Source organism: Bos javanicus, chromosome 1 (genome assembly GCF_032452875.1).
Source record: "Bos javanicus breed banteng chromosome 1, ARS-OSU_banteng_1.0, whole genome shotgun sequence".
In the NCBI taxonomy this organism is placed as follows: domain Eukaryota; kingdom Metazoa; phylum Chordata; class Mammalia; order Artiodactyla; family Bovidae; genus Bos; species Bos javanicus.
The window spans coordinates 71,840,734-71,864,443 of NC_083868.1; the positions used below are offsets into that span (position 1 = coordinate 71,840,734).

A 23,710-nucleotide genomic window follows, 5' to 3' on the forward strand; every position below is an offset into this window, starting at 1 on the left:
AAGTATCAGAATTATCTTGCTTGTTAAGATAATTACTTGTTTAAGTATATTTCTGTGTTCCATCTTAAAATTATTAGAACAAAACAAGAATCTCCATTATGAGCAAATACCTTTGGTGGCTATCATTTACATAAAAGTTTAAGAATCAATGCCTTAAATAATTATTGCTATGACATTACAGGTGAAAAAGTGAAAAACTCACCCCCCTTATTATTAGGAAGATTCTGACTTAAAATTGATTTTTAAAAATTATTAGGTTAAAATATTTAACACTTCTCTTTTAAATATTTGTACAATGTTTAAACTTTATATTGGGAACTTTCATTAAAATTTATCACGTCTAAGGAAATAAGATAGATTATAAGCAAACAAACTTACAGTTGGTGATATCAGGTGGTGCATAGCCATCATTCATATACATACTTGTGGGTTTTGCCACTTTCAAATAAACAAAATCAGATGTGTTCTTTAAGGCAGTTACTGCTTCTTCATGAGTAACTTCTTCTAAACACACACTATTCACCTAAAAGAAAATCCCCAAAGTTTTACTTCTTCCTTCCCGCTCTGAAAGCCATATTTTTTTTCCCTCTTTACTCCTCTGGTAGAATCTTTAGTATACTGTTGAACAGGAGTGGTAGATGTGTCTTTCTAGGAATTTGTCTATTTCATCTAAGTTACCTGATGTGTTGGTATAGAGTTGGTCATAAATAGAAGTATTGGCTTATGCTCTCTCTTTCATTCCTACTTATAGAAATTTGAGTTATTTTTTTCTTTGTCAGTCTAGCTAAAGGTTTGTCAATTTTGTTGATCTTTTCAAAGGCCCAAGTTTTGGTTTCTCTATGGTTGTCCTATTTCATATGTTGTTAAGTTTTGCCCTAATCCTTTCTCTTCTGCTAGCATTAGGTTTAGACTGTTCCTCTTTTCAGTAAACACTTTTTTGGGTGTGTATGTTTGCCTTTGAACTGTTTATTTTATATTGGAGTATAGTCAATTAACAATGTTGTGATAGTTTCCGGCAGCCAGCAAAGGGACTCAATCATACATGTACATGTATTCATTCTCCCCCTAATTTCCCTCCCATCCAGACTGCCACGTAACACTGAGCAGAGTTCCCTGTGCTGTACAAAGGTCCTGGATGATTATCCATTCTAAACATACAGACTGTTTCTAGTGTTTTAAATTATAATGTACTAAACCAATGTTCATTTTAGTATATTTTCCATTTCTCTAACATGCAACTTTATAACCGACTGTAGCTTTTTTTTAATGTTTTGACAGAAATTTCTAAAGGTCACAGAACAATCCTAACTTTCCCACTGATTACTAATAAAGCTTTGCAGGGTTTCAGCTGTATGGTCATTCACCTGTGGTACACTGTTCATCTGATGGCCTGCAATGAGACGTTAGCAACTATGACACAAAGTGAGGATTAATAAATGCCACACATTAGAGCTATCTTCTTGGAAAGCTTACTTGTGGTATGTTTCTCTTGGAACCTGGCCATCTTGTTAAGAAGCCCAACTTAGCCATCCCACTTGAGCTCCCAGCTAACAGGCAAAACTAAATGTTCCACTATATATAAGCCACCTTGAAAGTGGACCCCTGGCCCTAGTTTAGCCGCCCCAGTAGACATTATAAGGAGTCAAGACATGCTGTCCTGGCCAAACCCATCCAAATTGCGTAAGTATAAGTAAATAAATAACTGTTGTCATTTTAGTCACTAATGTTAGTGTTTTCTTATGTAGCATTAGATAACTGAATGCTGCTGCTGCTGCTAAGTCACTTCAGTCGTGTCTGACTCTGTGTAACCCCATAGATGGCAGCCACCAGGCTCCCCCATCCCTGGGATTCTCCAGGCAAGATCACTGGAGTGGGTTGCCATTTCCTTCTCCAATGCATGAAAGGGAAAAGTGAAAGTGAAAGTGAAGTCGTGTCCAACTCTTAGTGACCCCATGGACTACAGCCTATCAGGCTCCTCCATCCATGGGATTTTCCAGGCAAAGTACTGGAGTGGGGTGCCATTGCCTTCTCCAGATAACTAAATAAAGAGCTAATAAGATTTGCTAAGGGATTCAACGTGGAGAGGGAAAGAAAGAGAATGATCCTAAAGTTTCAGACCTGGGCAAAATAGAAGGATAAAGTTTCTATTTAATTAGATGTGAAAATTATGCCAAGTGCAGAATTGGGGGTGGCAGGGTTGGGGGGGTTGCTGTGACTTGGAAGTTTATTTTTAGATACAGTTGTCCTTTGGTATCTGTGGGGGAATGATTCTATGACCCCAGTGCCCAAATTACCCTTCTTAAGGATAAAAAAAAATTCTTCAGATTCTCAAGCTCCTATGTAAAATGGAATAGTATTTGCATACACATAGCGTCCCTTGGGGGCTTCCCTAGTGGCTCAGACGGTAATGGAGGTTCAAAACACTGTACAGGAGACGGTGACCAACATCATCCCAAAGAAAAAGAAATGCAAGAAGGCAAAATGGCTGTCTTAAGGAGGCCTTACAGATAGCTGAGAAAAGAAGAGAAATGAAAGGCAATGGAGAAAAGGAAAGATATACCCAACTGAATGCAGAGGTCCAGAGAATAGCAAGAAGAGATAAGTCTTCTTCAGTGAACAATGCAAAGAAATAAGAGAAAACAATAGAATGGGAAAGATTAGAGATCTCTTCAAGAATATTGGAGATACCAAGGGAAAATTTCATACAAGGATGGCCACAAAAAAGGACAGAAACAATAAGGATCTAACAGAAGCAAAACAGATTAAAAACAGGTAGCTAGAATACATGGAAGAACTATACAAAAAAGGTCTTAATGACCCAGATAACCACAATGGTGTGGTCACTCACCTAGAGCCAGACATCCTGGAGTGTGAAGTCAAATAGGCATTTCTTTCTACTAGAAAAAAAACTAGTGGAGGTGATAGAATTACGGTTGAGTTACTTAAAATCCTAAATGACAACACTCCTAAAAGATGCTAAAGTGCTGCACTCAATATGTCAGCAAATTTGGAAAACGCAGCAGTGGCCAAAGGACTAGAAAAGGTCATTTCATTCTAATCCCAAAGAAGGGCAATTCCAAAGAATGTTCAAACTACTGTATAATTGTGCTCATTTCACATGCTAGCAAGGTTATGCTCAAAATCCTTCAAGTTAGGCTTCAGCAGTAAGTGAACGAGAACTTCCAGATGTACAAGCTGGATTTAGAAAAGGCAGAGGAACCAGAGATCAAACTGCCAACATTTGCTGGATCATGGAGAAAGCAAGAGAATTCCAGAAAATTCACCATGCTAAAGCCGTTGACTGTGTGGATCACAACAAACTGTGGAAAATTCTTAAAGATATGGGGATACTAGACCACCTTACTGTCTCCTCAGAAACCTGTATGCAGATCAAGAAAAAAGAGCTGGAACTGGACATGGAACAATGGACTGGTTCCAAATTGGGAAAGGAGTACGTCAAGGCTGTATACTGTCACTCTGCTTATTTAACTTCTATACAGAGTACATAATGTGAAATGCTGGGCTGGATCAATCACAAATTGGAATCAAGATTGCGAGGAGAAATATCAATACCCTCATATATGCTGATGATACTACTCTAGTGGCAGAAAGCAAAGAGGAACTAAACAGTCTCTTGATGATGGTGAAAGGAGACAGTGAAAAGCTGGCTTAAAACTCAACATTCAAAAATCTAAGATCATGGCATCTGGTCTAATCACTTCATGGCAAATGGATGAGGAAAAAGTGGAAACAGTGACAGATTTTATTTTCTTGGGCTCCAAAATCACTGCAGATGGTGACTGCAGCCATGAAATAAAAGACACTTGCTCCTTAGAAGAAAAGTTATGGCAATCCTAGACAGCATATTAAAAAGCAGACATCACCTTACCGACAAAGGTCCTTATAAGGATAAAGATAAGGTTTTTGCAGTAGTCATGTATGGATATGAGAGTTGGACCCTAAAGAGGTGTGTGCCAAAGAATTGATGTTTTTGAATTGTGGTGCTAGAGAAGACTCCTGAGAGTCCCTTGGATAGCAAGGAGATTCAATCAGTCAATCCTAAAGGAAATCAGTCCTGAACATTCATTGGAAGGACTGATGCTGAAGCTCTAATCCTCTGGCCACCTGATGCAAAGAACTGACTCATTTGAAAAGACCTTGATGCTGGGAAAGATTGAGGGCAGGTGGAGAAGGGGATGTCAGAGGATGAGATGGTTGGATGGCATCACCAACTCAATGGACATGGGTTTGAGCAAACTCCAGGAGACAGTAAAGGACAGGGAAGCCTGGCATGCTGTAGTCCATGGGGTTGCTAAGTGTCAGACATGACTTAGTGAGTGAACAACACACCCTCTCTTACTTAAATCATCTCCAGACTACTTATCATACCTAATGCAATATAAACACCATGTGACTAGCTGTCAGCCTACAGCCAATACATTTAGGGTTTTGAGAACTTTTTGGAATTCTTCCTGCAAGTATTTTTGATCCTCAGTTGGTTAAATCCACAGATGTGGAACCCATGGACACAGAAGGCCAATTGTATATTTGAGATGACTCTTGAGATATACATAAGGAGACTGAAGTTCAGAAAACAATACTTATTACTACCATGTACAAAGAGACCTAGTAAGCTATTTACTACCTGTCAAAGAGAAAAGAAAATGTGCAATGTTTAGAGGTTAGGGAAAAGATGCATCAGAAAGGAGAATGAGAAGGAATGGCCAGTGAGTTAAAAGGAATAGCAAGATAGAGGGTGACTAGTATGGAAATTGGAAAAGAGTGTTTTAAGAAGGCAAAAGGTGTGTCAAATGCCTGATTCATCAATTAAAGTGACAGATAAAACTGAATAATTTCAGTGGCATTTGGCAACAAAAGCCTCATTAAATGGCAAATTCAGTGTAAATTTCTTGTTTCCTATTCTTAAAATTCTTAAAAATTCTTAAAATTGATTCTGCAGAAACTATAAAGGAGGACATAAGAAATTTTTAAAAAATAAATTAAAAAAAGAATGAGAAACCTAGTGGAGAAAGGTTGTCTGGAACTGGTGTATGTGTATGTGGGGTTTGTGTATATATGTGAAGATGAAGGAGTGCTGGTTGTAGCTTGGGGAAAAGAGTGACAAGTCATAGCCATGAGAGGATAAGTTAGAGAAAAGCAGTTGGAGGACAGTTTCTTCCTCTTCACTATCATTAACTAGCAGAAATAACTAGCAGCTATTCTTAGCAGAGGTATTCAAAAGGGCAAATAAATAAGTAAGAGGAAAGAACCCAAATCACCACTATATCAGACTTTGTAAGCCTTTCCAGATTCACTTGAGCCTACCTTCCCACTAGGCCTTGGCTGCTTGCTTACAAGACAGCCCTGGCTATTGCTACTCTTATCTTGTCTCCTACCATTACGAACTATTTCAACCTCTTCTGTAGTAAAGGCTGGGCGAGGGCATGGCTCACATGTTCCACATAATGAGAGCAGTAACATATCAGAAGACCACATATGATGTGTCTAGACCACCGAGGCTCTAGCTCTTTCAACACTTCTGGGTTCAGAGGAAGTGTAGTGCCAGAGTGTGGGAGCTGGCCTTCCTAGTATTCATCCAGAGGGGCCGGGTAACACAGCCAAGAATCCAGGACAGTTAACCCCTATGGGGTAGACTCTAAATAACGAGAGGAGACTAAGAGGGGCCAGGAGATCAATCCTATCTTTTGCTTGGATAGCAGGATCTAAGGTTTAGCAGTTCCACATTGCCTGCCTGGAAGACTGTCCTATATGGTAAGAAACCAGCTATATTTTCTTATGAAATTACAGCCAGCTTAGAAACATAATACCTTGTATTGGCTTTCCCTCATTCTCTGCCTCCCTTTTCATTTCCACTCACTCCAGCTTCTCTGAAGTTCTACCTCCAAATAATACCTTAGCACAGTAGCTTTTCTTCAGGTTTGTTTTTGTAGGGAACATGAATTAAGACAGTTATTAATGAAGATTAGATAAATAAATTGTGATATAGTCTATAGTTTCAGAATAGAATATTATGAAGAGAGGAAATAACTAAATCTCAACTCTAGGCAGCAATATGGATAAATCTCAATAAAACAATATTGAGGGAAAAAGTATTAAAAGACTACATACTGCACAACAGCCTTTAAATTTTTTTTCAAAACAATACTAAACAAAACACTTAGGCATATGTATGTGATTAAGCAATCTTTAAAAAGCAAAAGAATGAGAAACACAAACTGTTGATATTCTAGTTTTTGGGTTGGATAATAACTAGCAGTTTTCATTATATTATAAATAAAAATTATAGATTAGAACAAGAAAGGGAAAAAGAAGGTCACACACGACTAAGGATGATAGTGTTATGAACCTAAGGATTATGAATAAATAATTTTGTGCATCCAAGCTCCTAAATAGGATAAAAGAAAAAGAGAAGGGACCTAGCAGAGGGAATGGAAATAGCAAACAGATAATGAAGAGTCATTTTTCAGGTCCTGAGTAAAGAAAGGCTAGTATTCACCTGTGTAAATGTCATTTAAATATTTTTGGCATGTAGAATTTCAGTCTTTCAGGAAAAAAAGACATCAAAGTGATTTTTAAAACAATGGATTTTTTATACTTACTGCTAAAAGTTTATCTCCAATCTGAAGTTTACCATCTTTATGAGCTGCTCCTCCTTCAATTATTTTGGTTACATAGATGCTATTATCCCCAGGAATATGCTGATTTCCAACACCTCCAGCAATGCTAAACCCAAGACCTGTTTGGAAAACACTAGTTTTACAATTTTACCCATAAATGTAAACCTAAGTTCAGAAAGAAATGACTAAAAAGTAGAAAACAGATTCTATAAGGTGATAATTTCACCAAACTAATCCTTTTTAAAATACAAAAGAAATCTATTTACCTATTTTTAAAATCCTAAGTATTTTGTAATCAGGGGCAATTACAAATTAAGTGCTCCTACAGTTACAAGTAAGTACCTTCCCCTTCCCTCCTAGGTACTTCTTAAAGTGTCTCATGCATTTGTGTTAGGTCAAAGAATTCATGTAGAATTGTTTCACTTTTGTTTCCATCATAATTGCATTTCTTACTAACACTTTTAATACTTCCACAAGATTAAAACAACTGAGGGAAAAAAAAATCAATGGTGGGCAAAACTAACAGCTTCAGAAATGCAGATGTTTTTGTTCTTTTTCAATATTCTATGAATTACTTTTAAGTAAGGAATCTCAGTAATTCATAATTCCCATGGCCTTAATACCAAACTTGTAGCTCTCTATTCATTTTTCATGAAGCCACGAATGAGAATCAGTATTTCCATTTATCCTCAATTCCATCCATGTTTTCAAAATTCAGATCACATCCTAATAGTCTTCACTGCAGATATAACTATTAATGATATGCTCATTAATATTTTCTTTTATCCTGTGTATCCGTATTTAATATACTTTGTAGATTAATGACTACAAGTTAATATTAATGCTATACATGACTTCAAAATGTTTATGCCGAATGCTACTTAAAACAAAAATCATTAGAAGTAACAGATTATAAAATTCACTAAAGTGAAAGTGAAAGTTGCTCGGTCATATCTGACTCTTTGCCTGCCAGCCTGTAGCCCGCCAGGCTCCTCTGTCCACAGAATTCTTTAGGCTGGAATACCGAAGTGGGTAGCTGTTCCCTTCTCCAGGGGATCTTCCCAACCCAGGGATCAAACCCTGGTCTCCCACAATGCAGGTGGATTCTTTACCATGGGAGTCACCAGGGAAGCCCCACCCCTCCAAATTCAGTAAATTCTATAGATTACCAGTATTGCTAATCTTAGAATGTGTGTCATATATAACTTAAGAGTTACATGTCACTTAAGAGATTTCTTACTTAATAATTTGTTTTTGTTTGATTTAGTTCATACCTTTAGGACCTTTAATGAGCTTTATCTCCATTATTTTTTCTGATACTGGTTTCCGTCTTTTTACATACAAGCGTACAATAGATCCTGCTTCTTTCAATGCTTCAACTGCTTTGCTATGTGTTACATCACGAACATCTATTTCATTTACTCGCAAAATACAGTCATTGACTCTAAGGAAAAATTAAAAATAAAAATGAAATATTAAAAATTTAATATTGATTTTTCACTTTGCCAATTTTTATTTTCACATTTTTAAGGTTAACTACTACGATTTTTTCTGAGAAGAAACTTCATGTTAAATTTCAATATATCAAATACTTATATAAATACAAACATTTCTCAAGGGCCATCAAAGGAAATAGTGCAAATAATAGATTATTTTACAAAAATATTAAATGATAATGACAGCTGTCTATGTACAGAAATTAAAATACTTTAGAAAAACAGAAAATACTTATTTAGTACTAATCACAAGCTACAAACTTCTTTTAGTGTTTTAACCCTTACAACAACCTGTAAGGTGGATCTATCTATATCCCTATTTTACACATGGAAAAACTGAGGCACAAAGTTTAAATAACATTCCCAAAGCCACCCAGATAATGACCAGTAGAGCAGTGATTCAAAGATAAGAAATCTAAGGCTTAGACTGAATAACTAGCTTAACGTCACAGTGGAAAATCAGATTAATTGATTGATTTATTAAAAAATAAACTGATCTCCACGTGGGGTTCACCCCAGAGATGCAGGGATTCTTCAATATATGCAAATCAATTAATGTGATATACCATATTAACAAATCAAAGGATAAAAACCACACGATAATCTCAATAGATGCAGAAAAAGCTTTTGACAAAATTCAACATGTATATATGATAAAAAAACTCTCCAGAAAGTGGACATACAGGAAACCTACCTCAACATAATAAAGGCTATACATGACAAACCCACAGCAAACATTATTCTCAATGGTGAAACACTGAAAGCATTTCCTCTAAGATCAGGAACAAGGGTACCCACTCTTGCCACTATTATTCAACAAAGTTTTTGGAAGTCCTAGTCATGGCAAGCAAAGAAGAAATAGAAATAAAAGAAATCCAAATTGGAAAAGAAAAAATAAAACTGTCACTGTTTGCAGATGACATGATACTATATATAGATAGAGCCATCAGAAAACGATTAGAGCTAATCAATGAGTTTAGTAAAGTGGCAGATACAAAATTAATACACAGAAATCTCTGCATTTCTACACACTAACAATGAGAAATCAAAAAGAGAAATTAAGGAAACAATCCCATTTACAACTGCAACAAAAAGAACAAAATACCTAAACATAAATCTGCCCAAGGAGGCAAAAGACCTGTATGCAGAAAACCAGAAGACACTAATGAAACAAAATCAAAGATGACACAAAGATGGAGAGATATACCACATTCTTGGATTAGAAGATTCAACATTGTGAAAATGACTATACTAACCGAAAACAATCTACAGATTCAATGAAATTCCTATCAAATTACCAATGGTACTTTTCATACAACTTTTGAGTTGACCAAAAAGTTTGTTCTGATTTTTCCCTACGACTGTATGGAAAAACCCAAACAAACTTTTTGGCCAACCCAATAGAAAAATTTTGTTAACAATTTATATGGAAACACAAAAGACTCTGACAAGGACTTCCATGGTGGTCCAATGGTTAAGAATCCGCCTGCCAAGGCAGGAAACACAGGTTCAATCCCTGGTCAGGAAAGATTCCATGTGCCATGGAGCAACTAAGCCTATGTGCCATAGATGCTGAAACCAACGTACTCTAGAGCTGGTGCTCTTCAACAAGAGAAGCCATTGAAATGGGAAGTGTAGCTTCCACTCATTGCAACGAAAAGTCGACTCCACTCACCAAAACTAGAGAAACCCAGCAATGAAAACCTAGTACAAAGCCATAAGTACATTAATTTAAAAAGAGACTCCAAATAGCCAAAGCAATCTTGAGAAAGAAAAATGGAGCTGGAGGTATCAAGCTCCCTGATGTTATACTATACTACAAAGCTACAGTAATCAAGATAGTATGGTACTGGCACAAAAACAGAAATACAGATCAATGGAACAAGATAGAAAGCCCAGAGATAAATCCATGCACCTGTGGGTACACCTTATCTTTGACAAAGGAGGCAAAACTATACAGTGGATAAAACAGTCTCTTTAATAAGTTATGCTGGGAAAACTGGACAACTATATGTAAAAGCATGAAATTAGAACATTTCCTAACACCATGGACAAAAATAAACTCAAAATGGATTAAAGACCTAAATGTAAGGTCAGACATTACAAAACTCTTGGTGGAAAACATAGGCAGAACACTCTTTGACATAAATGACAGCAAGATGCTTTTTGATCTACTTCCTAGAGTAATAGGAATAAAAATAAACAAATGAGACCTGATAAACTTAAAAGCTTTTGCACAGCAATGAAAATCATAAATAAGAGAAAAAGATAACCCTCAGAATGGGAGAAAATACTTGCAAATGAAACAACTGAAAATGGATTAATCTCCAAAATACAAAAGGAGCTCATGCTCAATACAAAAAAAACCTCAAACTATCCAATACAAAAATGGGTGGAAGACCTGAACAGACATTTCTACAAAGAAGATATATATAGATGGCTAACAAACATGTAAAAAGTTGCTCAACTTCACTAATTATTAGATAAATGCAAATCAAAACCACAACAAGGTATCATCTCACACCAGTCAAAGTGGTCATCAAAAGATCTACAAACAATAAATTTTGGAGAGGGTGTGAAGAAAGGGATCTCTCCTGTACTGTTGGTGGGAATGTAAATTGATACAGTCATGATGGAGAACAGTATGGAGGTTCCTTAAAAAACTAAAAAGTAGAACTGCCATAATACCCAACAATCCCACCACTGGGGATATACCCTGAGAAAACTGTAATAAAAAATATACATGTACCCCAATGTTTACTGCAGCACTATTTACAACAGCCAGAACATGGAAGCAACTGAAATGTCCAGCAACAGATGAATGGATAAAGAAGATGTGGTACATATATACCATGGAATATTACTGCACCATCAAAAGGAATGAACTTGGGTCATTTGTATTGATGTGGGTGAACCTAGAGTCTGTCATACTGAAGTAAGTCAGAACCAGAAGAACAAATATCATACATTAACACACACACACATATATGAAATCTAGAAAAATGGTACTGATGAACCTATGTACAGGGTAGGAATACAGATGCAGACATAGAGGACAGATTTGTGAACCACTCAGCTGGAAGGAGAGGGTGAGATGAACTGAGAGTAGCACTGACATAAACACTACCATGTGTGAAACAGATAGCTAGTGGGAAGCGGCTACGTGGCACAGGGACTCAGCTCGGGACTATGTGATGACCTAGAGTGGCGGGATGGAGGTCCAAGGAGGGAGGGGATATATGTGCACATATAGCTGATTTACTGTGTTATTCAACAGAAATGAACACAACATTGTGAAGCAATTATACTTCAATAAAAAATAAATAAATTGACCTTAGTTTCAATCGCATGCTATTCATGTAGAAAACAAAAAGATGGTCATCTCATATTGGGCAGGGAAGGGGAACAAAACCCAATTAAAATATTTCAAGTGATCATGCTAAACTTCTATAATATATCAAATTAAGTTTAGAGAAAAGAAATTCTATATCCAAAGACAGTGATACCTTACAGTTAGTACTACAGGTCAGTTCTCCAGTGGAACAAATGGAACATTTTAATTTTCATACAAGAAGCACAAATAAAAGGCAAATAACAAAATCAGGAAGTATATGCCTACATTTACATGAATATTCAAATTATTAATTTTATATCTAACTTCATTAATATACAACTTGTCATATTCAGTGAGAAGTTTAGAAACTGAAGAGCTGCATAAGGCACCAATAGCCTTAAAATAAAATATTCTTTCTCACAGACCATATAAAATTTTAGTTCTAAAATTTTTAGAAAACTGTCACCATGTGTAAAAAACAACAAACAAGGCAACAGGAAAAGTGCCACAATCTATGATCTATGATTATGTCTAAGGAAACAACAAAGATGCCAAAGATCTTTGTTTAACAAGATACTAAGGATATCTTCTGAAATGGAACATTAAACAAAAGACCAGGTACTTACATTTATTCAATTTAGGAAATAGGTTAATTTACTTAAAGTTTGCATTCATCTTTTCTCTTTGTGGTGCATGTGTGTGTGTGTGTTATTCGCTCAGTCGTGTCCAACTCTTTGTGACGCCAGGGACTATAGCCCACCAGGCTCATCTGTCCAAGGGATTCTCCAGACAAGAATATGGAGTGCATAGCCATTCCCTTCTCCAGGGAATCTTCCCAATCCAAGGATCAAACAACCTGGGTCTATTGCACTGCAGGCAAATTCTTTACCACCTGAGCCACCAGGTATGAGATAAAAACTCAGGATATATATGATTCCCTACCCTGCTTATTCAACTTACATGGAGAGTACATCATGAGAAATGGTGGGCTGGAAGAAGCACAAGCTGGAATCAAGATTGCTGGGAGAAATATCAATAACCTCAGATATGCAGATGACACAACCCTTATGGCAGAAAGTGAAGAGGAACTAAAAAGCCTTTTAATGAAAGTGAAAGAGGAAGAGTGAAAAAGTTGGCTTAAAGTTCAACATTCAGAAAACTAAGATTATGGCATGTAGTCCCATCACTTCATGGCAAATAGATGGGGAAACAGTGGAAACAATGTCAGACTTTATTTTTGGGGGGCTCCAAAATCACTGCAGATGGTGACTGCAGCCATGAAATTAAAAGACGCTTAGTCCTTGGAAGGAAAGTTATGCCAACTTGCTGCTAAGTCGCTTCAGTCGTATCCAACTCTGTGCGACCCCACAGACGGCAGCCCACCAGGCTCCCCCATCCCTGGGATTCTCCAAGGCAAGAACATTGGAGTGGGTTGCCATTTCCTTCTCCAATGCATGAAAGTGAAAAGTGAAAGTGAAGTCGCTCAGTTGTGTCAGACTTTTAGCGACCTCATGGACTGCAGCCTACCAGGCTCCTCCGTCCATGGGATTTTCCAGGCAAGAGTACTGGAGTAGGGTCCCACTGCCTTCTCCAATGACCAACCTAGATAGCATATTCTAAAGCAGAGACATTACTTTGCCAACAAAGGTCCGTCTAGTCAAGGCTATGGTTTTTCCAGTAGTCATGTATGGATGTGAAAGTTCGACTGTGAAAAAAGCTGAGCGCCGAAGAATTGATGCGTTAGAACTGCAGTGTTGGAGAAGACTCTAGAGTCCCTTGGACTGCAAGGAGATCCAACAAGTCCGTTCTAAAGGAGATCAGTCCTGGGTGTTCTTTGGAAGGACTGATGCTAAAGCTGAAACTCCAATACTTTGGCCACCTCATGCTAAGAGTTGACTCATTGGAAAAGACTCTGTTGCTGGGAGGGATTGGGGGCAGGAAGATGAGGGGATGACAGAGGATGAAATGGCTGGATGGAATCACTGACTCGATGGACATGAGTGTGGGTAAACTCCAGGAGTTGGTGATGGAGAGGGAGGCCCGGCATGCTGTAATTTATGGGGTCGCAAAGAGTCGGACACGACCCAGCGACTGAACTGAACTGAAACCTTAAGTAAGTTTATACATGTTCCCCACCCAGAAAATAACTGAAAATACAATGGGAAATCTACAATTTCTACACATTTGCTCAGTAATATTTAAATCATTAATCAAAATTATTATTCCAAATGTTTAATTTCTAAGATAAAACTGAATTCCTAAATGAAAAGAGGGAAACAATGCTTAAAGCATAATTATCTCATTCATTCATTTGATTTTTGAGCATCTACCATATGTTAGTTATTATGATAATATTTCTTATTTGTATTTATTGTTTATTTTCTCTCAAGAAAAAGATACAAAGAAGATTTTGTATCACAACATCAAGTACAAAACATACCGCAATCTTCCATCTTGGGCAGCTGCTCCCCCTGCAATAATTTTAGTAATGAAAATACTTGAGTCATCTCCAATGTGTGGGTTGTCTGTACCTCCTGCAATGCTGAAACCAAGCCCTGAATTTCCCTGGGAACAGAGGGGGAAAAAGTGACATTGAAAAAAAATTATTGATAGGTTCCTGTCACTATATGACCTAGAAACTGTACTAACATAGGCAACATGCATATAAAGGCATATATATATAGGGAGTAAGATGACTTTTAAATTAAAAAATACAAGGAAAGCTATTCTTTTCTCTATGAATTCAGGGGTATTACTGCTGAATAGGTGACGCTGAAGATGTACCGAGTACTTTCAGAGTTTAGTCTACAATTCTTTCTTAAAAGTATGCACAGTTCTTCCTTGTAGAGGTGTCACTATCAGGTCTCTTTCTTTTAGACTGCATCTAGCTCATGTTTGGTAAGGCAAATTGATCCCAAGAGGAAAACGCTTAAGTGATCCTTGTGCTGCTGTTATTTCCAAGTAGGTAATATCGATATATTATTTCAGCCTGTTAAGAAGGGGATACTTGGTGGGGCTTTGCTTCTGCTAACTTTGCCATCAACTTATTTTAAAATTACCAAATTTTATCAGTTAAGTAACACTGCCATCATCCTTGAGGTGTTTAACCAAGAAACCTACCTGACTAGCAAAAGGCATTTTTTAAATACTGAAAGTCTAACTAGATAATTTAACATTGGTAAGCTTTCTTGACAGCAAAGTTAATTTTGCCAAAGCAGCATTGCTTCTTGCTCATTTTATGTACTGATTTTTGAATATTTTCTTTGAAGGAAGGGTTCTCTACCGGTACAAAAAGAAAAACTGATCTCAAAGGTATTAGACATTTATTTTTTCAACAATGATTTAACTTTGGTTTTCAGTGAGTTCAAATTAGTGGGTGAATCTGGATGTATTACTAAACTATATAAAATACCTTAAGATTTCACTCAATTATGATAGTCCTAAAATTCTATTTTAATAAAAAAATTTTTCCAGTCTAAACTCTTTAAAAGTTACTAAAGTGGCAGTAAATAGTATAAAAAGGTTGTATGGGAACACCAAGATACTCAGGTATTCTTTTTTATTTGCTTTAAAAAATCAAGAAATAATTACAAATAATTTTGTGTAGGTTTTAGGTATATAACATGTTGATTTGATATATTTATATAGAACAATATGATTACCACTTTATTTAGCTTACTTTATTTAGATTACCACTTTATGTACTAGCTTTATTTAGCTAACACCTCTATGAGGTCACATAATTGTCATTATTTTTTATGGTGAGAACATTTAAGAACTAGTCTCTTGCAATTCTGAAGTATATAATACAGTATTGTTGACTACATTCACTATGCTGTGCATATAAGAAGTCTGAAACTTATTCATCATCTAATTCCAAGTTTGTACACTTTAACAATATCTCCCAAATTCCTGGTATTCAAGTCCTTTAATCAGTGAAAAATACAAAGTACAGTTCTGACTAAAAGAATTTAAAAGGTACTAGGAAAAAATGAAAACATGAATGAGGTAAAAAGTTAGGATTATGTCAAGAAATCTCAATAAAGCTGGGGGGGAAACCAACAAAATGCCACATTAAAATGTGCATAATACATTAATATTGTTTACTTGTAAGACTCAGTCAGCTACCTCACTTGAATAGGTGGCCCAAATTCAGGTAAACAGTCAGTATAAAATCTATTACACATGTAAAAGACCCTCTGAGGTCTATTTTCACTCAGTTTATCTGGCTACAAACATAAATCTAATCCTTTAGGAACTTCAAATACACAGATATTCAGTTACTTAGAAAAGTCACTTATGTAAAGCACCTCATTTTCCAAAAATGATGGTCAGACAAGGTGACACTGCTAAAATATAGCATCAATTGAATGCAGATATTCTTAAGGGGAAAATATATCAAGAAAATCCACACATCTGAATTGTGAGTGTGCGTGCATGAGTTTAGTCATGTCTGACTATTTTTGACCCCGTGGACTGTAGCCCACCAGACTACTCTGTCCATGGGATTCTCCAGGCAAGAATACTGGAGTGGGTTGCCATTCCCTTCTCCAGGGGATCTTCCCAACCCAGGGATTGAACCCACATTTCCTTCATCTCCCTACATCTGAATTGCACCTGTAAGTTATTTTCTGACTAGGGAATGCATAATAAGAAGTTTTCAGTAAGGTCTTTTCCAGTAATCCTATGGTTATTATTTTTCTAGGAAACAAAACTGATACAATGATCAAGTTATTAGCTCAAGAGACAAAATACTCATTTAAAATAAATAATACTTCATTATATGAAAACTAAATAATAAAATAAAAACTGAGAAAATTTGAGGTATTGTCAGTCTAGAGCAGCACAAGAAGACATAATAACTAAACGTAATATGATATTCCAGATAGGATTCTGGAAGAGAAAAACAAAAAGGAAATTCAAATAAAGTATAAACTTAAGTTGATAATAATGTATCAGTGTTACTTCACTGGTTGAAACAAATGTATTTTAGTATTTTAAGATGTTAATAAATTGGTGAAACTGAGTCTAGGGTAAATGGAAACCCTTTGTACTACTTTTCTACAAATCTAAAAATTTTTAAATAAAAGTTAACCTTTTAAAAAAGTTCTTAAAGAAAAGCCACATGTTCATACATGTTCAAAAGCAACATGAAAATACCACAGCTAATTTTATGATATGTGGATTTATTAAAGAAACTAATATTACATGGTTCTGCTTTTGAAAGATGATCTTCCTTAGATTCTATATGAAAGAGCAGTAATATTTAAGAGTTCTTTAAAGAAACAGATTTCTTTTCATTAAAGCTTAAGATAATGAATAGGCTTTTACCCTTTCAAGTGTGATTTCTTCATATTCATAATCTGCATCAGTGCCATTAACCTAATAGGGGAAAAGAAGCATGGAAATTTAGAGTGTAAAATTTAAAATGACAAGACAATTTTTGTATTTCTTTTTTTTCCCAATTTTTTTTTAAAATAGAAGGATAACTGTTCATAGAATTTTGTGTTTTTTTTTGTCATACATCAACAAGAATCAGCCATAGGTAGACCCATGTCCCTTCTCTTCCAAACCTCCCTCCCACCTCCCTCCCCATCTCACCCTTCCAGATTGTCACAGAGCCCGTTAAATGAAACCCTGCTAAATGTGATAGTAATCAAATAACTTGGCTTGATTCTAATAATTCTGAGAAAGATTTTCAAGGAATGGAACAGTGCAAATGTGATTAATGACATTTATGATACTGTGACTTTCAAATACAGAAAGGGTACACTCAGCTTTTAATACTGAACTCTTGACCCTGTTCTTCCCTTTAATTCACACATCTAAATAGCTACCAATTCCTCCTGACTTAAATACTTCAGTTGTTCCTGAAAACCATCACCTCTTCATTTTCGTTTTTATCACTTTGGTTCAAGTTGTTATTAATCTCTTCTGGGCTATAGCAAATGTAATCTACTCCATCTCTTAGATTACTATTCTTCACTGCTCAAATCATTCTAATGTGTTTTACACAGATGGATCTTCATGGAACCCATGTATCACATACTTCTCCAAAATTCTCTGAAACTCTCATACAAGGCTCTGTACGAACTGATCCAAATCATGATTCAACTTCATTCCAAACATGTGTCTCCCCTCTTCATGAGCCTTATATACCATTAAATTTAAATGATTTGCTCTGTCCTTTACATTTCCTTCAAGTTCTCACCTCTATAATCTTTCTGGTGGTATGAAACTGAGCAAAGTAATCTCATAAGTCAAATACAGATTGTGATAAACTGAATCTCTATATGCCTCCCATCTTCCATTCTAAGTGCTCTTCTGCAATATGATTAAACCACCCTACCATCAAGAGATGTTATCTATTTCCCCTTCCCTTGGATCTAGGCAGGTTCTAGATGACTTCTTGGAGAAGGCAATGGCAACCCACTCCAGTACTCTTGCCTGGAAAATCCCATGGGCGGAGGAGCCTGGTGGGCTGCAGTCCATGGGGTCGCTAAGAGTCGGGCACGACTGAGTGACTTCACTTTCACTTTTCACTTTCATGCATTGGAGAAGGAAATGGCAACCCACTCCAGTACTCTTGCCTGGAGAATCCCAGGGACGGAGGAGTCTGGTGGGCTGCCATCTATGGGGTCGCACAGAGTCAGACACGACTGAAGCGACTTAGCAGCAGCAGCAGATGACTTCTGCTAAACAGAGAGTGGCACAAATAATGCTCTGCGATTTGGGAATATAGGTCATGTGATGCCTTGTAGTGTCCGCCTTGTTATAAGAATGCACCTTCTATGAATTCAGAACCTGTAATGTGAGGAAGTTCAAAGACCCTACGAGGTGATTTAAATGAAGGAGCATCAAAGACCTCTGGCCAAAAGCCCCAGCTGCATTTCTACCCAGCAATTGGCACTGACTGTTGGCAAATGATAAATGAGGCAGTTTTTGGTCTTCCAGTCTTTTCCCATGTCCCAGCCAAGATCATGTAAAGCAGAACTATCCAATTAATCCAGAAAATCATGAGAAATAATTATTTTTTAAGCCACTGTGTTTCACGGTGGCTTGTTAATACAGCAATAGAATAACGAAACAACAGAAGAATGAAATCTATGTAAGCCACTTTGTTTTCTTACTATACTATAAGAAAGCAACCCCTAATTCAGGTTCAATTCATGAGACAATTTAATAACATCATTAAACACATTCAAACTGGGCTTCTAAATGCCATGAATACATTATCAAAACCACAAATTACCATTTCATTACTGTAAAATAACAGAAAAACGATGGTGTGATATTTTTGAAAGGAATATGGTTTCCAGGAAAATTACAAAATGGGTGATGAGTTTTCTTTTCATAATATCTTTATAAAATGTGGCTTTCAACAGGAAAAATATGCTTCACTAATAGGTTTATCACTCTCAATAGGACAAGGTGAGAGGGAAACAAGAAATAAAATTAAAGAAAAATAAAATTAAATCAATCTTTAGACAAAATGATATATTACTGACAAAATATTTGAGTTTTTTCCCCATCCTCAAAAACAGAAAAGCATAGATTTAAAATACTTCATGAGAACTGTCATTGCTATTACTTTCTAGGTTTAGAATTTAGTCCTAGTAACAAAATGGGATTCTATATTAAGGATGAAGGTGAAAGTGGGAGAAGTGGATTGGGGCCTTATTGTGAAACATCTTAAATGTTTTCCTGATGAATGGCAAATATTCTTGGAAATATTGGAGCATCAAGTAGGTTTAAATGTTTTCCAGAAAAAGAACCATGGCAGTGTGGAACACAAAAGGAAGAGAAATTAGAGAAAAGTAAATTGGTAAAGAAGTTATGGAAATAATTTGGATAAAAGACAAAATTTCTAAAGACAGTTAAGAATAGGCAGTAAATTCCTAATTATAAAAAAATCTTAATATTAGTAGAAAAAATTCCATGAAGTCATAACTAAGAACAAAGGAAAGTTATGACCAACCTAGATAGCATATTCAAAAGCAGAGACATTACTTTGCCAACAAAGGTCCATCTAGTCAAGGCTATGGTTTTTCCTGTGGCCATGTATGGATGTGAGAGATGGACTGTGAAGAAAGCTGAGCGCCGAAGAATTGATGCTTTTGAAGTGTGGTGTTGGAGAAGACTCTTGAGAGTCCCTTGGACTGCGAGGAGATCCAACCAGTCCATTCTGAAGGAGATCAGCCCTGGGATTTCTTTGGAGGGAATGATGCTGAAGCTGAAACTCCAGTACTTTGGCCACCTCATGCGAAGAGTTGACTCACTGGAAAAGACTCTGATGCTGGGAGGGATTGGAGGCAGGAGGAGAAGGGGACGACAGAGGATGAGATGGCTGGATGGCATCACTGACTCGATGGACGTGAGTTTGAGTGAACTCCGGGAGTTGGTGATGGACAGAGAGGCCTGGTGTGCTGAGATTCATGGGGTCGCAAAGAGTCGGACACGACTGAGCAACTGAACTAAACTGATTATAGATAAGAACAACTTATCTATAATCAACTTGACTAGGATAAAAATCAGATTATATAACATATACAAAGGTGAGTTGTTCCACTCACCTACTATAATTTGTGGCTTCCCTGGTGGCTCAGGTGGTAAAGAATCCACCTGCCATGTGGGAGACCTGGGTTTAATCCTTGGGTGGGGAAGATCCCCTGGAGAAGGGAATGGTTGGTTACCCACTCCAGTATTCTGGTCTGGAGAATTCCATGGACTGTATAGTCCATGGGGCTGCAAAGACTCAGATATGACTGAGAGACTTTCACTTTTCAATATGATTTGGGACAAGAACTACACTTTTAATTAAATGCTGTTTTATAATATATTTCATTATCTGTGGAGAAATCGCTCCAAATTGTTCTTAATCTTTACTTGGTTGTTTTTGAGTTTTTAACTTTTCTATATCAAACTGTCCAAAAGAAGTTTCTGTGATGATGTAAGTGTAATATAATCTGTCTGGTCCAATACAGGAGTTACTTACCCACAAGTGACTACTGAGTGCTTGTAATGTGACTACTGCCAGCAGAAAAACCATAAATATCACTGAATTTTAATCAATATAAATTTAAATACCAACATGTGGCTGCTGCTGCTGCTGCTGCTGCCATCACTTCAGTTGTGTCCAACTCTGTGCAACCCCATAGACGGCAGCCCACCAGGCTCCCCGTCCCTGGGATTCTCCAGCCAAGAACACTGTTGTGGGTTGCCATTTCCTTCTCCAATGCATGAAAGTGAAAAGTGAAAGTGAAGTCGCTCAGTCATGTCCAACTCTTAGCGACCCCATGGACTGCAGCCCACCAGGTTCCTCGGTCCATGGGATTTTCACCATTGCCTTCTCTGAACATGTGGCTAGTGGCTTGCAATTCTGGAAGATGTAGCTCTAAGTGAATCATTAAATGTAACTATATGCCTCCAAAATACATGCACACATTCTCTTTTTATCTCTCCTCCTTTCCCTTTTCCTTTCTCCTCCCCTGACTCCAACTACACATTCTATTTTTTGGCACTATGACTGGCACGATACCAAATTTACAGATTTATCTGGAAAAAACAATGATATCTACTTTATCTTTCTGTTCTGCAACAAAAACTGCTCTGTACTTAAGTATTCCTCTATACCATCAGTAAGTGTCACAGCTTTCTTACAACAAACTATATACATTTCCTGTTAAGCTGATTGCTATGTGTGTGTGTTACTCACTTAGTTGTGTCTGACCCTGTGACCCCATGGACCACAGACCACCAGTCTTCTCTGTCCATGGAATTCTCCAGGCAAGGATACTGGAGTGGGTTGCAATTTCCTTCTCCAGTGGGTATTCGTCCTGACCCAGGGATCAAACCCAAATTGCAGACAGATTCTCTAATGTCTGAGCCACCAGGAAGACCACATATGTGGCTTCAAGTTGATTGCTAGGTATTTCATATTTCACTGAAAGAGTTAATAACTCATATTGTCAATTGGTTTTTGCTAGTATAGTTGAATACCATTCACTGTTTAGTATTTGTTTTAGCTTTTTAGAAAAATATAATTTGCTTCAATTATAGATGATATGCCATAAAGAATACAGATGTCCTTGGCCCCTTATTCCTAAATATTAAAATTTTCTAAACAGCTTGCACTAATATATCCAAACAGGACAGACAAATCCTAATACATAATAGATATTAAGACCCTCCAAATAAAGATACAAAGAAGTCTAATTGAAGACTTCTCCGTCATTTAAGGTTCATTTCAGTAATACCTTTCAAACTATAGAGTAATACATTAAAACTCAAGATTTTGCCTATCAACCTTCATACAACTTACTGTGTGATTATGATTGTGGAAGTTGCTCAGCTGTATCCGACTCTTTGCCACCCCATAGACTATACAATCCATGGAATTCTCCAGGTCGGAATACTGGAGTGGATAGCCTTTCCCTTCTCCAGGGGATCTTCCCAACTCAGGGATTGAACCTAGGTCTCCCATATTCTAAGGCAATTAAAAACCTCAACAGTAAGGTAAGAATCTAAAAATAAAAATGTACTAGGAAGAAGAAAATGTTCTTCCTAATGAAAAATCAACATTACTAAATACAAAATATTAACCCTGAAAGAATTTACTCATGAATTTTTCCTAAATAAAGAATAACCATTTAGGTCAACTTTAAAACCATACAGTTATTAATTAAACATACAGAAAAACTGAAGCTTTCATTGCAACCCCATGGACTATAGCCAGCCAGGCTCCTCTGTCCATGGAATTCTCTAGGCAGGAATACTGGAGTGGCCAAAGAACTGAGATTCCAGTAGCTGTTTGTTATGGAATTAAAGGGGATTAAAACAAACATAAATAATTAAAAAACAAAAATGAAAACAAGAAACAAAAGACAACTGGTAAATACAAAATGAGACAAATAACAACAGAAAAAAAGAAACATACACACACACGAAAAACTGAAACAGAATTAACAAATGATTTATCTCCAAAATATACAAATAGCTCATGCAGCTCAACACCAGAAAAACCCAATCAAAAAGTAGCCAGATGACCTAAACAGACCTTTCTCCAAAGAAGACATACAGATATGCTAATAGACACATAAAAAGATACTCAACATCACTCATTATTAGAGAAATGCAAATCAAAACTACAATGAAATATATCCTCACACCAGTCAGAATGACCACCATCAAAAATTCTATAAACAATAAATTCTGGAAAGGGTGTGGAGAAAAGGGAACCCTCTTGCACTGGTGGGACTGTAAATTGATATAGTCACTATAGAGGACAGTATGGAGATTCCTTAAATATCTAGGAATAAAAGTACTATATGACCCAACAATCCCACAACTGGGCAAATATCCTGAAAAAACATAATTGAAAAAGACACATGTACCCCAGTGTTCACTGCAGCACTATTTACAACAGCTAGGACATGGAAGCAACCCAGATATACACTGACAGATGAATGAATAAAGAAGCTGTGGTACATACATACAATGGATTATTTATTGTTGTTGTTTAGTCACTAGGTCGTGTCCGTCTCTTTGGACCCCATGGACTGCAGCGCACCAGACTTTCCTGTCCTTCACCATCTCCTGGAGCTTGCTCAAAATCATGTCCATTGAGTTGGTGATGCCATCCAACCATCTCGTCCTCCATCGTCCCCTTCTCCTCCTGCTTTCAATCTTTTCCAGCATCAGGGTCTTTTCCAATGAGTCGGCTCTTTGCATTAGGTGGCCAAAGTATTGGAGTTTCAGCATCAGTTCTTCCAATGAATATTCATGACTGATTTCCTTTAAGATGGACTGGTTTGACCAACCTGCAGTCCAAGGGGCTCTCAAGAGTCTTCTCCAACACCACAATTCAAAAGGATTAATTCTTTGGCGCTCAACCTTCTTTATGGCCCAACTCTCACATCCATACATGAGTACTGGAAAAACCATTCAGTTCAGTTGCTCAGTCGTGTCCAACTCTTTGCGACTCCATGAACCGCAGCATGCCAGGCCTTCCTATCCATCACCAACTCCCAGAGTCCACCCAAACCCATGTCCATTGAGTCGGTGATACATTCCAACCATCTCATCCTCTGTTGTCCCCTACTCCTCCTGCCCTCAATCTTTCCCAGCATCAGGGTCTTTTCAAATGAGTCAGCTCTTTGCATCAGGCAGCCAAAGTATTAGAGTTTCAGCTTCAACATCAGTCCTTCCAGTGAACACCCAGGACTGATCTCCTTTACGACAGA

The 23,710-nt window shown here is 37.0% G+C and overlaps 1 protein-coding gene across 16 annotated transcripts in view; it reads right to left on the reverse strand.

Moving 5' to 3' along the window:
* The window catches only part of DLG1 (discs large MAGUK scaffold protein 1), a 271,051-nt gene that overhangs the window by 95,367 nt on the left and 151,974 nt on the right, over nt 1-23,710 (reverse strand). For all 16 annotated transcript variants that reach the window (XM_061411876.1, XM_061411915.1, XM_061411922.1 and 13 more), the window contains 5 exons: nt 16,800-16,850; nt 13,909-14,033; nt 7,913-8,082; nt 6,621-6,757; nt 379-523 (listed from right to left, as the gene is read on the reverse strand). In XM_061411876.1, the coding sequence (XP_061267860.1) occupies nt 379-523; nt 6,621-6,757; nt 7,913-8,082; nt 13,909-14,033; nt 16,800-16,850 (628 nt within the window). The remainder of the gene's footprint in view (nt 1-378; nt 524-6,620; nt 6,758-7,912; nt 8,083-13,908; nt 14,034-16,799; nt 16,851-23,710) is intronic.